At 36.2% G+C, this 17,274-nt stretch overlaps 1 protein-coding gene across 1 annotated transcript in view; it reads left to right on the forward strand.

The window, feature by feature from the left end:
* MTREX (Mtr4 exosome RNA helicase) overlaps window positions 1-17,274 on the forward strand; it is a 48,166-nt gene that overhangs the window by 14,071 nt on the left and 16,821 nt on the right. The window contains exons 14-16 of the mRNA XM_072859254.1: window positions 280-381; window positions 1,871-1,996; window positions 16,143-16,293. Coding sequence (XP_072715355.1) covers window positions 280-381; window positions 1,871-1,996; window positions 16,143-16,293 — 379 coding nt within the window. The remainder of the gene's footprint in view (window positions 1-279; window positions 382-1,870; window positions 1,997-16,142; window positions 16,294-17,274) is intronic.

The raw sequence follows: 17,274 nt of genomic DNA on the forward strand, positions 1-17,274 counted from the left end.
TATTTTTCATTAAAGTAATTTGCACCCCTTTGTGTTTTCTTTTGGAGTCTTTCACATGGTCCCATCTAACCAGTTTTCATATTTTCCCAGAGGAAATAAGGGAAGGGGGAAAGAATGTTTTTGGTCCAGTTTTTAAATATTGAATGCACCTATGTTCCTATGTTGACTGTACATAAGTAGTAAAATTTGGAGAGGTTTTGTGTAGCTATCTCTGAGTATTTGCACGTTTGCTTTAAGAGCCTTTGTTTTTGCTTGCTTAACTTTAGTCTGTTTATTTAGGCCTTATTTGCAACAGAGACTTTTGCTATGGGAATTAATATGCCAGCCAGGACTGTGCTATTTACAAGTGCCAGCAAATTCGATGGAAAAGATTTCCGATGGGTAAGTGAAAAACAGGTTCTGTAGAATAACTGAGTTGCATTATTTAAACCTTATTAGGATTAAATTTACTCTTGACACATCCACTTCAATGTAGTAGAAAATATTATTTTCTTTCAAAAATCTTTGTTCACTAATCTGTTTATAATTAGTGTACAAATTCCTGAAGACAAGATTCCTCAGATTAGGCATGAGATTATTTATTTTAATAGATACAGCAAAATAGCATTAGACACAGGTTAGCAGTGGACACCGGATTAGACTAAGATTTCTGCACAACTTGTCCAAAACTGTGAGACCCAAGTATTTTCTTCTGTATTAGAAGAATGTGGAGAATAAGTGGGCTCAGTATCATAATGATCACAAAATTTAGGTTTTGACAGACCCAAGAAAAGAGATCATTTACTTCAGCAGAGTGTTGATTGTTCTGTTATAGCAGAGTATTTCGGGTAGCCCACAGAAAGACAGAAATGTGCAGAGGGACAGGCAGGCTCTTAAACAGCCGGAAAACAAATAATTTAAAAGCTTTAAACATTAAAACTAGGTATGTGATTCACATGTAAGTAATAATAAGGGTGTACAAGTCATCCCAGCAAAACTTTATAAAGAAGTGTCATGGTTCATCTTTCAGAGACAGGAGAGTTGTGGTAAACAGCACAAGTGACTTGACATGTGCATTATGAAGTAAACATCTCTTCAGTCTTTGTTTGGGCTGTTCAGTTTCATGATTCATTCAGTCTGATTGCATGTCCTTAAGTTATATGTGAGAATTAGCTACCTTTGAGGTGCCAGATATGTGGAACTCCTGCTTTTAAAATGATTTAGCACAGTTTCCTTAAGTAGTTTTTGAGATCTGACTTGAAGTGAAACTCAGGAAGTTGTTGGGAATGCAAGTTCCACAAATGACAAAAAAACCTGTTTTATAGCTTGCTGAGACATAGGGAACCAGTTATAGCTGGCTCTTGTCCATGTCCCAGTTCTTTATAACCGCTTCAATTTCACAGTTAGTAGGCATAGAAATACTGCTCTTGCTAGGTGTCAGTATTTTAATGTTACATTTGAATCACTTGAATGAAATGATACATTATTTGAAGATGGTGAAGGTGCATTATCAGTATGTTGAAGATGTATTATATTTTAATATTCTCCACCATGCCCAGCAACCTTCCATCACATAAGACATTAGTAAAATGTTTTTTCTGCTTATTAAAATGATGCACCATGTTATGGAAATCACTGTAGCTATGGGAGCATTAGTTAACTTACGCTGCTGACATACATTATTCATAGTCATGGATTTATGTCTTAGTAGCTTAGTGATCAACTATGAGTAATGAATTCGATCTGTGAAAAGTTCATGTCTTAGACAACTCTCCTTTGCTAATTTTTATACATCATGGTCATTTACTGTATAATTGTAAATAGCACTTTATATGTTCTTGCTATTTTTCTAATGTTTGTTAATTTTTTTCTTTTTCTCATTTTATCCTAGATATCATCAGGTGAATACATTCAAATGTCAGGTCGTGCAGGTCGCCGAGGTATGGATGACAGAGGAATAGTAATCCTTATGGTGGATGAAAAAATGAGTCCAACAATTGGCAAGCAGCTTTTGAAGGTAGGAGAGAAGTTAACTTTTTTCTTTATCCTCCCCACTAAGGTTATTCTCATTTGAATAATGTAACATGTAAAATTATACACCTAGAACAAAAAGTATGTGGATTATGCAGGTAGGAGATGACAACTCCTAAAAGGAGTATGGGCTTTCACTGAATTCTCATTAAAGTGTGAGTTTCTATTGTGAAACAAAATTAGAAGACTAGTTAATCATCTTTCTTTGTATAAAAGGGATCTCAGGCAGGAGAGGTAGAATTATATCCTGTTTTCTAGTGATATCACTGCTACTGCAGTATTCTGTTTGTTTCTTGCTGACTACAGTCAGTTCAAGGATATTGCTGAACTAGAAAAGGTTTGCTGAGCTTTCACAAGAATTATTAAAGGCTTGGTTCTGTGGTGAAATAAAACTTTGTTAATGGACTTTTCAGTGTGATAGACAAACTGGACAAAATCATGCAAAAAATGAGGTACATATGGTAAATAAGAAGAGTGAGATGCCTGAGTGAGCTAAAATTAACTATGGAGAAATTGACAGTGCTTGCAGGAAACTTTGACGTTTGGAAATCAAGAGGTTGAAAAAAAACACTCTTGTGATTGAGATGGGCACTAGATCACAGGGCTTCCCCAAACTGTAATGGCAGTTGTTAGAGATTATTACAATAATACCCTCTTGCTTTATAATTTGAATGTGAAACATTGCACTCATTACACTTCTATTTAAATTCCATGGGAAAAATCACCATAATGAAGCATAATATTCCGGTGTGTGTGTGCCTATCTTAGGCTGCTTACATTAATTGTGCACACATGTTAAAATTGAAAACTTGGCGAGTTACTCTGCAAGTTATTCAGGAGCTTGTAGCCTTGGTACAAATAGCAGGTCATTTGTGTTAAAACCACACTTACAGTATTATTAGACTTTGTATAAATTGTGGGAATCATCTTAAGTCAGCACCAGGGTATGTTAATAAAAAGCATGTATTCGTTGCCAAAAAAAGTCAGATGCCAATATTTCTCTATTTTGTTCAGGCAGATGAATAACAAGGGGAAAAATATGTACATGGCTGCTGTTAGCTATGTAGATGTGGATTCTTTGTTGTGTATCTTGCTCTGTCAGTGTGACCTGTTAATTCATAATAAATGTGTACTTTAGATCACTGTTACACACAGGTAGTGCTTACCCTCTTAAAGTCAGAATTTTCATGAATGCTACATTATGGCTAACTAACCAGAAATTAGTAAAATAAGAAATTTCAAAAATACTGGAACTGGTTCAAGTATGGTAGCATTAGGTTTTGAATTTATTTCTTAGTCTTAATTTGATTTGTGTTTTCTCAATGGAGTGGACATATATTTATTTGTTTACATGCCCACTTAACGCATGTGTACATCTCTGAGATGTGTGAAGACTACGTCTTTTAACTCGATTTTTATGAGTTTTTAAGACTATTTTTAAAAACAGATGTAATTTTATGGCATACTTTTTTAAATAAAGGCTTTATACCTTTGTACTTCCACAGCTGAAAAATTAAACAGCAGGAGATACAAAATGAGAGAAAAAAAACCCAGTCCTTATAAATAGCATTAATTTGTGTACTTGTAATCTGTATTTTATAAAGAATATCCCCCAAAAGTTAATTTATATTAAATAATTGTAAATAGCTTAAGAAAAATTGATATTTCAATTATTTATCTTCAGGCATTATGAGATTACTCTATAAGCTCAACCATTCAGAAGGTGATTTTTAAAGTTTGTAAATTCAGTAGTTTGAGAACTATAGAATTCAATCTGCATGAATTAAGGTGAAAAAAGGAAATAGTAGATCACTTACAGTTTTTTGATACTATTTCTGCCTTTTTGTCTAGATTTTAAAGAAATAATAAATAATATTTCCTTTATTGAAACTATAAGCCCTTTGATTTTTTTCCCCCTTTTGAATTATAAGGAAACAAATGGGAAAAATAATGGCAACTTTTTTGCTTTCTATATTATCTCTTGGCTCTTCTCCAGTGATCTAAATAAATTCATGTATTTCATTAATTTTTCACACTATTTCACTTGTGAGCAAGGACTGAATTTAAGATTTCTTTGAAAAAGATCAGAAGGGGCTATAATGAAGGTATTGATGCTTCTGTAACTATTCAGCCAATTGCTGAAAGGCAATAAAAGTAATCTTTTATGAGATGAGCAGTACAACATAAAAAATACTTCTTAATTTCCTTTTGAAATACAAAACACTTAGAGGAAATTTATGTCAAAAGAGGCCAAGAATGTATACAGACTAACATTTCTTCAATATTCACATTTTGTATTCATCGTTAAGTGTGTCTGAATTAGGTTTTACTTACTGACTGACATTGTATGTCTGCACTAAGATCACGATCATGTCTTGCGGTAGTGTTTTGCTGCCACGTCAAGTATTGTGGCTTTGCTCCAGGATAAGCTAAAGATTTATAGGGAAAACCTCAGCAGAAATAAATTAGCCATATTGAGAATGATGGGACATTTACATAGGACATTTCTATCATAGCTCTTCAACCCTAATGCATGTCTGATCCAAACCATTTCCTGAATACTAGAGCAAAACATCTAGGAATAATTTTATCAGCTGCCTAATATTGCGATCAGCTAAGTGAGAGCTTTGAGTATATTTCAGTACCAGCAGTATTGCTGCAGCTGTGCTGTTTGGCTGTGGCACTGTTCCTTGCAACATTGTGTACAGTACTTCAGGCTTAAATTCAAAGTTCAAATCTTAGATGGAGTTCTTACCAGGGATATTTGTAAATATTTCTTAAACTCAGTAATGTACATTTGTCTTCTGCAGTGTAACTAGGTTTTTTCGTTTATCCTTAACATTTACTTGACCACTGAATATTTAGTAAACTGGTGACTTGCACAAATCTGTAAAACTAAATGCTTACAATACTGTTGGATAGCTTTCTGAAGACAGTAAATTATAGTTTTACATTTGCATAATACTGAGAAATATTTGATGGGAATTTTTGTTTTTGTTTCCTTAATTAAAAGCTTTAGCTACATTGTGTTAGTTTAGGTAGGAAGTGGAAAGCTTCTTCTTGACGCTAGATGGCCTTTGAAACCAGAGCAGCATTTCTCTAGTTGGAATTTGGCCATGTTACAAGCATGTATTCCTACAAAGACAATTGAGTTACTGAGTGGTGGTAATCCGTTATGTCTCTAAAAGACAAAAATCTTAAGCTAATTATGTTATAGAAGTGAATGATTGTATAATGAAGAAAATGTGCTAATTTAAGTAGGTTTTTGAGCCTTGAATTTGAGTGTATCAATTCTTTGTATCTACTTATTCCTTCACAGAAGTTAGATGGACTGAAAAATCGAAAGAAAACATTCATCTAGCCAGATAAAATATACAGTATTATGCTTTCCTTGTCATTTGTGTATGGAACATAAAGTGCCCTGATGCCAAGCTGTAGGAGATATTCCACTAGCTGCATATGGCTCCTTGACAGGGCCTTCATTTATGGAGTTGGCAGTACTGTGCTTATTTGGCCTGTGTGCTGTTATTAGAAATCCATCTGGTCTTTTTGTATTTTATTTTGACTTTTAGGTTGTTTTATTGTACTAGGCAAATGAACAGGATAGCAATTCAGACAGTTTAATACTTTTCTCTTTAACTTCTTGCCTGTTTGCACAGCTCTCATATAACCACTGTGCAGTTGTTAGAAAGTTTCTTAATTTTGAAAGGGCAAACCATCATTCCCTTATAATTGTGGCAGCATCATTAGATGTTTTGTTTTAATCGTCTGCTGTGTATCACATATGGGTGTTCCTTTCAGACTCCCAAGTACAAAGAAAATTCTATTTAGTGAAAAGCAATATTTACATAAAAATAAATACATTTATGCTTATCAGGAATAAATGTAAGATTGGAAATGGTGAGGAGGTGATAAGAAGCTTCAGTTGCTAGAAGAGGAAGTTTCTGGAACAGGAGCTATCTGATAAAATTGCTGGAAGTTAGTACTTTTGCATAAGCATAGCTACCTGTCTGCAAAAGGAATTAATAATAAGCCTTGGGCACCAGTGTAATTTTGTGTGGATTTCTAACTTGGAAAGTGTAACAAGCAACTACAACTCTTGCCTGGGTCATGAGAAACACCATAGTTATGTAATGCTATAAAAAACTGTGATAAATCAGAATTTGGGAAAAACAGCGGTTAATGTGTAGGAACGAAATACTGTTTTATGCAGAAGTAGTTCACTTACTCTTTGACTGTGAGGTTGCTTGTTCCTTCTTTTGGCTTGTCTGGTATTGACTGATAGGCCATGGGTCTACTCCTGTATTGGTCTTTCTGTGTTTTAAAATAAATACGGGTATTTATCTTGTATGCTCTTGAATTGGGTTGAAAAATAGTAACACTTTAAAAATTACCCAATGTAAAAGTATAGATTCTGTTGTTTGAGTGATTGGGTTTTTGGGTGCTTTTTTGTTGATATTATTGTTAGGTAAATTTAGGACAGTCCAAAACTGTCATTAGTCTTCATTATTCTTTAAAATACCCATATTTATACCCACATTTATACCCATAAATACCCACATTAACATCATACTCTTGAAATTATTAGTGTGTTTTTGTTCAAATGACTTTGATTAATTGTCCTGGTTTTGGCTGGGATAGAGTTAATTTTCTTCCTCATAGCTGGTATAGTGCTGTGTTTAGGATTTAATATGAGAATAATGTTGATAGCACACTGATGTTTTAGTTGTTGCTAAGTAGTGCTTATACTAGTCAGGGACTCTTCAGCTTCCCATGCTCTGCCAGGTGCACAAGAAGCTGGGAGGGGGCACAGCCAACATAGTTGATCCAAACTGGCCAGAGGGCTATTCCATACCATATGGCGTCATGCTCAGTATAGAAACTGGGGGGAGTTGGCTGGGGGGCAGCGATCACTGCCCAGGGATGGGCTGGGCATCAGTCAGCAGGTGGTGAGTGGTTGTATCACTTGGGTTTTTTTTCCCAGGGTTTTGTTCCTCTCTCTCTCTCATTGTTTTCCTTTTCATTACTTTTTTTATTTTATTATTATTAAACTGTTCTTATCTCAGACCACAAGTTTTCTTTTGCTCTTCCAATTCTCTCCCCCATCCCACCGGGGAGGAGGGTGAGTGAGCGGCTGTGTGGTGCTTAGTTGCTCAGTGAAGCTAAACCATGACACTAATGTATCAAAAGCACTTCCAGTGAATGGGAATTTTTTTTCAGGTGGTAAGATTTGTTCTGTTACCTTGAGTTCTCATTTTGCTCTTACAAACTGTACAGAATTTTTACTGTATGATCAGGCAAGAAGCACGGGAGTAGAGCATCAACAGACGTCCTTTTTGCAAATGAAATGCTTAGTACTGTCTGAAGTAAAGAAATGGAGGTTGTTAGCTCTGCATGGCTGCCACAGAAGGCAAGAACAGGGAGCTGCTGACAAATCTCTATCAGAAAGCCCAAGGTACAATCAGATGCAGGCTAGAGCGTAGCAGTTGTTCAGCTCAGTGTTTGGCAAAATTGCAGCCCAAGCTTCTTTGGCAAGAGGATATCCTGATACACTGTCTATGAATAATGTTTTCTTGTGCAAAATTCGGTGGCGTGTGTTAAAATTGGTATGGAATGAAACGGTTTACTACTTCACTTTTTTGATAAAGACTCTGCAGAATCTTTAGTACTGCTGGTCGTCCAGTCCTTTTAAAACTGTACTGTGTGCAGATTTTCCATTTACTTTTCCCCAAATGCTTTAAAGACACTTCTAGAGAAGTAAATGGGTATTTCAGTTTATTTCCCATAACTTTTGAGTGAGTAGTAAGTAACAGCTTTCCATTTAGTCTTATTGTTTTGGATTATGCACAAGACAGTCTCACTAGAAGGCTTCACCTGCTGTCTTCCATCAGCATTCAGCCCCTCTGCAAACATCAGCTTAACATGCCAGCTTAATTACACTATTGTACTTTGGTTTGACTTAAAGCTTACTCATAAGGGAAAAAAGATAAATGCCTCAGGGTTTGAGAGATTTACCAAAGCCTAGTTTGGGAGAGAAATAGACTTCAGCTGGAGGTTGGCACTAACACTTGTTGGAAAAGCCATTGCAAAATCTAAAGAAATAGTTTGTCACTAGTGGTTTGAGGACAGTATAATGTTCTTTCTAATCTAAAGTTGTGACGTAGATGAGAATCTCAATGAAACAAACATTTTGGATACTTTATAAAAAATTTTATAAAAATAATTTTAATGTGAAGTTTTTATTTTTATTGTAAACTGCCAGACTTTTCATGCTCTTATGAGGCTTGCATTGCAGAAATTTTCCAGGCTTAAATTCAGGAAGGTATTTAACTTATAACCTTAATTTAAAATCTGCTTAAAGTCAACAAGATTTTAGCATGAAATCGTGGAGAGAATTCAGCTGTTTTAAGGGAAACAGATACTCAGATTCTATCGTGAACAGGGTCACGGTTTTGTAGATAATTATGCAAGGCAGCAGATAGAAGAGAACAGCAAATAGTTCTTCTTCCTGACATTTGCAACCAAAATATGGGAAGATGGGGTGCATGAGATGGCGTGTAAAATGGTTAATCATTCTAGAACTTCACCCCAGGCTTTTCCAGAGCCAGCAGGACTAAGCTAACTGGTATTATTTATTAATTGTGGTTGCTGCTTGTTAATACCACAAGTTACTTGATGTTTTATTAGGTCGGTCTGTGGAAAGCAGTTTCCCCCCAACTGACAGATTTTTGGGAAATTTTATTTTACGTTGTTGAACTTATCACTACAAATGTAAATGCGTTTTGACTGATTAAGCTAGATTTTTTTTCCTTTGCCTTCTTACTCTTAAAACAAAAAAGGTAAGTGTGAGACGAACAGAAGACAAAGTTCCTTTTTTTAATTTGTTAACTTTTTGTAGAAGTATATAGTCTTTACTAGGAAGGACATTTCCTTTAAGTTAAACACATTTCCTTAACACATTTCCTTTAAGTTAAAACATACTGCATATTCACTGAAATTGTAAATTGTCACATCACTGACCTGATACCTGTAGTAGCAAATCTGAAACCAATGAGTGTTGAGGATCTCAGCTAGCTTCTGAGTGCAGATACAGATACCATTTGGGTTTTTCCATTTCAGCTTTCTTTGAGTCCATCCAACTTAGAAGGAGCAGAGTTACTCTCTCAAATGTATTATACAAATACAGTTATAGTCTTATCAGGCCAGCTCCAATCCAAAAGAATCATTGCACATTGAACACATGTTAAATTACCTTTCCCTCTGCCGTCCATTTGTGTTCCATGCAGAGCAGTTCATCTAGCAATGCTACGATCCTGTTTTGGGGAGGGCCAATTTGTAAATTTTTAAGTTAATGTAAAGTATGATATTTGTGTTGTATAAAATACTTGTAGTTTTAAATCTTTGCTTGAGAGTTTAAATATTGCTTTGTTAAACTGGGATGCCTCGGTACAAGCGTGCAGGGTTTTTTGTGTATTTTTGTGTATTCAGTTCAGAAAGAAGGCAAAAGCCTTAGGGGAAGAACAGAACTTCGAGTTACCAGCCTGAAGTAAAACTAAAGATAGCTACAATGGTAGGAGCTACTGTATTAGAGAGGATAAATGACTGAAAAGTTCAGTCATTCAGAACTAACTTCAGATGGTGGTAGTTGCATGCGTGAGAAATCCAGATTCATTTTTTTCCTTTTAAGTCTCTTATTACAACTAGAGCATTTGTGGAACCCAAGCCTGAAGTATTTTCATCGGCAAAGCCTGCTGAAGCAGTCTTTTGCCACCCACAGTGGCTTCTGTTTGTGTTGGTGCAACTGTTTTGGGGGCAAAGCAGTGAGCCAGATTGGTAATAAATTTGTGGTTAAAATAGCTGCTTGCCATTGTCTGTTAAAAATAACCCTGCAGAAGGGGTTTTTATTGGTTTTGCAGTCATGCTAAAGTACCTCAGGATAATCCTGTTATCAATATAACTACGCAGTCTTTTTTGATATTTCTGAGATTTCTGATTCTGATAAGATTCTGATTATTCATGTGGTAACTATATCACTGATATGTGGAAAATATGTGTGCTGTTAATAGTTCACTAAAGGTATTTCTGTGTCTTACAGATGTGTCAAGCAGTCACTTGCATTTTTAGTTAATGAGGTTTTTCATAGAATTTTGTAATGGCCACTGTCACAGACAGCTAAGTGTACTTATTTCCCCCTTACGAGGAAACACATGAGAGGCTTTTAAATATCAATGTGTTCTGTTCTTTGCTCTTTTTATAAAGTGGTTCTTTGTGTCCTTTTTGGAAACTCATTCATTCAGCTTATTTCTGGAAACATTGATAAGTAAATGAAACTGTCAGTGGACCAAATGGTGTAAAATATGTCCTGTAGCATATCTGATTTGTGTCATAACAAAAGATACTTTATTGTTGCTTTGCAAGTTGCCTCTTTCATCTTTGTTAGCTCATAATGTCACTGTGAGTTAGTTTCAGACAGTATTTGCCATCTTACATTCCCTGTGAAAGCTTTGTACACGTTTTCCGTGAGAGGCTGGATAGCAAGAAAGTTATGTGCAAAATTTGTTCCTTTCTCTGCATGGGAACAGTTTGCAAATGTAAATATTTTTCTCCCACTATAAGAGAGAGCAGAGAGAGTAACCCTTACCAAATGTATGTCTTGCCTAACACTATGTGCCATAAGGCAGCAATGACAGCTCTCACATCTCTGGTTAGACAAGGCTTCCAAGGCATAACAGTAATTAAAAAAATGTGAAAAAACCCTTTGAATATCAATTCCAGACACTAATCTTCCTCCTCCCCAATCTTTATATCTTTCTAGTTTATGTGGGCAATAAATGGTAGGACTAGTAAATGCCGAATGCCCTGTTGGATGATTTCATTGTGTTAAGAAGAGACTGTTCTGAAATTGTTGGCAGTTAAACAGGGCACAGTGTATAGTGGCTATAATTTTCAGGTAGTTCTTGTCTAAATTATTTCTGTAGTGAATTGCTTATGGTCATGTTTGTGATTTTTAACATTATCAGCTTAAACCAATCAGTCTTTTGCAATCCAAATCTTGGAAAACTTGAAAGGGTGCTACTGATAAGTTGGCTTAAAATTTCTCAAGGAGTGAAGTGGTTGCAAGCACACAAAGTAGGTCATTAATTTCTGAGAACTGTAGTTGATGTATCCAGACTGTTCTCAGGTATCCAGGCAGTTCTCATCCAGAGGGATAAAAAAGCTTGCAAAATTGTTCTGGTTTTGTTTTAAAATATTCAGAAATAAATCCATTGCTACTGTCTGTCGAAGATTTGGGGGGGGTCTCCCCTCTTTGAAGGGGTGAGGAGGAGGATTACTTGCAGAAAGGAGGCCAGAGAACTGGGCTGGTAGTTCAACAACAACAGTAAAGTCATGGGCACAGCGTGTGTTTGAAAGTGACTTCTTGATGCCTGTTCAAGGCAGTCTTTCTCATCAACTTTTGTTGCAGCTCTGATCAGTTAGGTTTTGCCTGGTCTTTTGCATGAGTGGTTGGTGGTTCTTCCTTTCTCTAATATGGAGCTTTTTCTCTGGAGACGAGGGAGAGGCTTCCTTAGAGACTGAGAGGACTTGAGGCAGATGATTGCGTACCCAAGCTTGTCAAAGAGAAGGTTGATGAATTGTGACAGGAGGATCTATGGTAGAGGGTGACTAAATGTCAGGCACATGCTTTACAATATTTTTAAGAAAGTAAGAGAGAAAAGTAATTGATGTGGGAGCTGGTGGCACAGGGCTTAAGCAGAGAAAGGGATTGTAAGAGGAGCAAACCATCATGGAGAAAATGTAAGTTAAACTGATTTGTCTCTTATCTCAGCAGCAAGCAAAATCTGGGATAGTTGAACACTTTATACTGTGTAGGCTCTTCGAGAGCAAGTTAGGAAAGGAAGGCCCACCTTTTCCCTTTTCCTGTCAGTAATATATCCCATCTTCCCTCTGCTCCTGTTCTTCCCTTCCCTCCACCATATGAATCTGGCAGGTGGCTTTAGGAAGCCACTAATTGCCTCTTCAGTAATCACGCCAATCTTTATAATTTGCCAGAAAAGGCTGATTGTCTACTCACATTTTGTGTGTACTTAGTATAGAAGAACAACTGTAGGGCATCCAGGTGTTTGCTTCCTGTTAGATGCGAGTCCGTTGATAGCCCAGGGTAGTCAGTAGAGACTAATGCACACTGCAGAATTCATTGGCTGTGCTGAAGGTGTAGCACAGTAAAGCTACTATAGTTCTATTTAATTTGGAGAAGTAACAGTTCCAGTTTTCAGAAAAAATAAGCTTCTCATAACTTTTGATTTCGAATGTATTATTGCCAGAACAACACTGAGAAAACAGGAATTTCTGAAACTTGGAGAAAGATGTGTTTATGAGATGGAGGAACAGGAACAACTCACAATTTTTGCCGAAACAGGATTCATATTTTAACTGCTTTGTCTTAATGGAATGGTCTTATTTTCAAATTGTAAAAAGCTGATTATGTGTTTAAAATAAAAATTGCCACATCAGCAACTGGCTCAAATGCTGCCTTTCAAATAAGTCTGCTTTATATAATCTTGGAAATAGCTGGGTTTTTTAGTTTGTTTTTAAATTACTCCTCCTTCACAGTTGAACTGTGCTTATTTTAAAAAAGCTTTTGAAGTGAATCTGCAGGAATTGTTTGGTCTTTCTTGGCATGTTCTGTGCATGTATTATAGTTGTATAAAGTTCATTGTTTCCTTTTCTCACTTTATGATAGCATCTAAGTGAGACTGTGACATTTATGATTGTATTCTTTCAAATAGTTGATAATCTTGCAAGCACACAGCTAAGCTATGCATTAAAGCTATGTTCCATTCCTGACAATGGAAAGAGGGGTTCATAATGTGATCAGAGCAGTCACAGCAGCATTTTGACAGATCTCCACTGGTCTGTAGATATGCCGATGGCTGTAGGCAGCTGGTGGGAGTATTCCAGCTGCTTTAGTTGATGCCTGGCTACAGCAGTGGATGTTGCTGTAGGAAAGAATCTGACCCACTGTTAGCTGACACTGACATAATTGCTGTGCTGTTCTTTAGTAAATGCCATTCTTTAAATGTCATTCTCTGTTGTAGAGAAGCAAACTTTTTAGGGAGTGGTAATTTCTCTTTCCTAGAATAACTGATATATTTAGAAAAATAGACAAGAGCTTGGGTACATAATCCTTTTACCAGGTCTAAGGAAAAAGCCGTGTTAAACGTTGGTTAGCATCAGCAACAGAAGTTCTCTCATCTTTGTTTGGTGTATCAGACCAGAGAGATCTGTCGAAACTTGAGCTTTCATCCACACACTGCAGCTCAAGTGTTGATGTCGTACTTATTGAGACGTTTCTGTTAGTAGAAACCCATTTGTGGTAATTTCAGAACTGACGCTGTTGTTTTAAATACACATTTCATGATCTAAGTTGAGAGGTATTTCTGTTCTGTGGTGCATCACTTGAGGTGAAAACCTACATGTGTATTTGTGATCTACTCACAGATGTAAGCTAGAATGACTGAATGAGTCTCTGGCCATGGAAAGCAAAACATTAGGCTATATGATTTATCTTAAACTTGTTTTACATATATTCATGTTGGTACTTTCTTAGGATAAACATATGCTGAAGGCTTCTCTGTAACAGCTGATTTTTTTCCTGAGGTGAAATAATCATACAGTGAGTAGGATTCTGGTATTTGTAAGGTAATCTCATAAGGCTCTATATCTCACATAAAGCAAATGGGATTACAATATTCTTAAATCTCCTACATGTGAAGGAGTCTTAAGTTCAAACTGTCTCATTAAATCTGACATGAGTGCATCAGTGGATTTAGTATCAGAATTCCTGACTGAACATGTAAGATTGAAAGAAAAGTGTGTATATTGTGGTAATGTTGTTTCAAATCCATTAGACTTAGCTTGATCTAGGAGAGGACGTGGTCTGAATTTCAGCATTTGCATATATAAACTAATCATCAGTTGGTTTTTTTAATAGCCTATGCTTTTTAAAATTATGTATGATGAGGGAATATCTCTGCTAGATACCTTACTGTATAGCAAAAGGCAAAGAAAGGAGCTCAAGAGGACACAGTATAATTGGTTTTAGGTAAAGCAAATCTTGAGCTTAAAAGAAAGTGCAGAGGAGCATGTTTCCCAGTGTTAGCCCTCTCTGAGCTTCTAAAATGTCTGACAGAATATGTTGAACTTTCAGCAATAATATAGTTGCATGAAAAATATGTCTTGAAACATCCTCATTTTCTTGTTACCTGTTTTAGTTGTTATCAATTTAAAATGTTTAATCATGACTGAGTTTACTCATAGGCCTTGTTGAAATGACACTTGTTTAGTAAATCTCTTTTATTTCACATATAGGTCACTCATTAAAGAGCAGTGAATACTAAACCATTGCAAACTGTTGCACTTAGTCTTCTTTAATAATATACTTTCAGATTGAATTTCACTTGCCGTTTTATTCCTCATCATGCAACTCTCTGGGTTGTTGGTGTCTTCAGTGATCTAGTAGTATTTTTAGCAGACCCTAACTATTTTTCTATCTATGCCTTTTCTAGATTCCTTGTAAGTCCAGACCCCTTTGAATCTCCACTGGGAAATTTTGTTTTGAAAAAATACTAAATTACACTGGTTTTCTGTTAGTAATTCACAAGAGTTTGGTGGGGCTAGGGAGGGTGTTGCCATAAGCTTTTCAGGAATCAAGGAAGTATGGTAATCCATGTACTTGTTAGCACCTTCAGAGAGCTCTGAAAGATTTGCAAGATCTAACTTGGTTTTATAAAAAGTCTATTTATGCTGCTGTATTCTATCCAGCTGTCTGTTGCTTCTGGTTTCCATGCCTTTTGTTGCACAGAAATTGTAATTTTCTGCTTCATAACTCCTGGATTTCACTCGGATCCTTTCTGAAGAACTGTCAGGCACCTGTTCCTTTGATACCAGTGCTACTTTATATCAAAGGTTATGCACCACAGTTAGGCAGTTTCATACTTAAGAAGTTTTGGGTCTCTGTCGTCTTATTGCAGCAACTTCTTACTTGGTTTATCAGGATGACCTGCTGTGCTGACACTTAAGTTTGAGACAGCTTCTCAAGTTTGCCCTTTGCTCAGAGTGGCTGTAGTGTTGAGGTCTTCTAGATCTTCCTTGAACTGTTCTGTGTGTTCTTTGAATAGCTGGTTGTTTTACTGCCTATCAGTTAAATGTTTGCTCTTCTTATGATGATGAGGTCTTCCTCGTGGGTAAGAACATAATAACAGCCATGGTGAATCAGGCCAAAGATGCATCTACCTAGTCCAGTACCCTTTTTTGACAGAGGACAGTAGTAGATGTTCCTAGAAAATAAGAATGGGGAAAGAAGGTAGTGATGTTATATTTCCCCACAATACTTTCCCAGCATCCTTTCTTCTTAGGTTGTTCAAAATACCTGTAAATACCACTTTGTAAAAAAACTGAACTTCACAGGGTCCCAGAATGGTTGAGGTTGTAAAGGACCTCTGAAGGTTATCTTGTCCAAGCCCCCTGGTCAAGCAGGGTCATCTAGAGCAGGCTGCCCAGGACCATGTCCAGGTGGCTTTTGTGTATCTCCACTTGTGGAGATACACAACCTCTCTTGGGCAACCTGCAAAGTAAATTAATTTTATAATGAGACATTACTTAAGTTAAATAAGTTGTAGACTACCTATTTTTGAACAGACTTCCCAAGACACCAGTGTGATCAGTAAGTCTTAAGAGAAAAAGGTGTGCAAATAAGTTTTTCCAGAGTGTTAAAATAATGGATTGCTTTAAATAGTTAAATAACTATTACTTGAAAGTTAAAATAATGGAATCCAAGTAATAGACTATAAGAAACATCTAAGTTTTTAATCTGAGCTTTTCATTTCATTCAGATCTAATTTATAATATTGTAGTATAACTATAGATACAATGAGACGTGAATACTGTTACATGTTCAGCATAATAAAATTGCTTAGGATTTGATGAGACACATAATCTAAATTCAAGACAAGTTGTACTACCCATCAAAACAGCTCCTCATATAAAACACTGCATCATGATTTATTTGATATGTTCTTATATGCTGCAATTAATATTTTTTTAACTGGACAGTGTTCTTGGATCTTTTTCAGGGTTCAGCTGATCCTTTAAACAGTGCATTCCACCTGACGTACAACATGGTATTAAACTTGCTTCGAGTAGAGGAAATTAACCCTGAATACATGTTAGAAAAATCCTTCTATCAGTTCCAACATTACAGAACTATTCCAGAAATAGTAGAAAGTAAGTATTACTGTATATTGTACTCATGAGAATCAGTATAAAAGATGCTGCACTGTGAGACTGGGTAGTTACACTTCATTACGCTTGTAAGAGCTTATACCTATGCAGTTCTTGTCTTCCCTGCCAACAGTTGCCACTGCACCATTTGCTGTTATGTTATAGTTTCAGGAAGAGTAATTTCCTCTTGTTCTTAGGACCTATATTGATATGCACTGTCAGTCTATGAAGAGAGCTTTCCTCTCCGAGTCAAACAAGAATGGTTATCACATTGCTAAGCTGTAGGACAGGAAGAAGGAAAAACAATGTAAAAATTCTTGCAGCTTGTTGGAAGTGCAGAGACAAAAAGTCTTATTCCTTTTCGATATGCAGGACTTAGCTAAAAAACCCATAATTTTAATATCTCATTACAATCTCTAAAAATAACTCAGGCACACTGAATTCAGAGTAGTATAGGAAAAAATGTTCAATTAAAATACAAGGCAAAATTCAGAGAGGACTGAGACATTATTTGCACTCCACTGGGTAACTAAATTTTGAGCCATGATCTTTAAATAGTATGTTTTCATGAGCCAAAGTCAGTTTCCAAAGATCTCAGCCAGTGTTTGAGAGTGAGGCCTCTTTCCAAACTTAACCCAGAAGAGTCTTAAGAACACAAGAAGTAACTACTTCCTTTGCCACTGATGAATGAGCAGTTCATCTGTTCATTTATTGATTGAATATTAAGAGAGGCAGTGTGTGTGCCTGTAGCTTTGATAGACATGCAGAGTGGGTGTTTCAATTCCCTTTGCAGAGTTTCTGTTAGTTTGCAGATGCAGTATTTAAGACAGTAGTAGTCAAATACAGTATGTATTTCCTGAGAACCTCCCTGTTCCAATTGGCATGCCTAGATCTTAATTCTGGCATTCCAGCATTGCTAGTTAAATAGAGAAATGGAGCTGGAGAACATTTTCATATTTCTTGGACATTTTTTGTTTAAGCACC

The sequence above is a fragment of the Ciconia boyciana genome, chromosome 4 (genome assembly GCF_034638445.1).
Source record: "Ciconia boyciana chromosome 4, ASM3463844v1, whole genome shotgun sequence".
Classification (NCBI taxonomy): Eukaryota; Metazoa; Chordata; class Aves; order Ciconiiformes; family Ciconiidae; genus Ciconia; species Ciconia boyciana.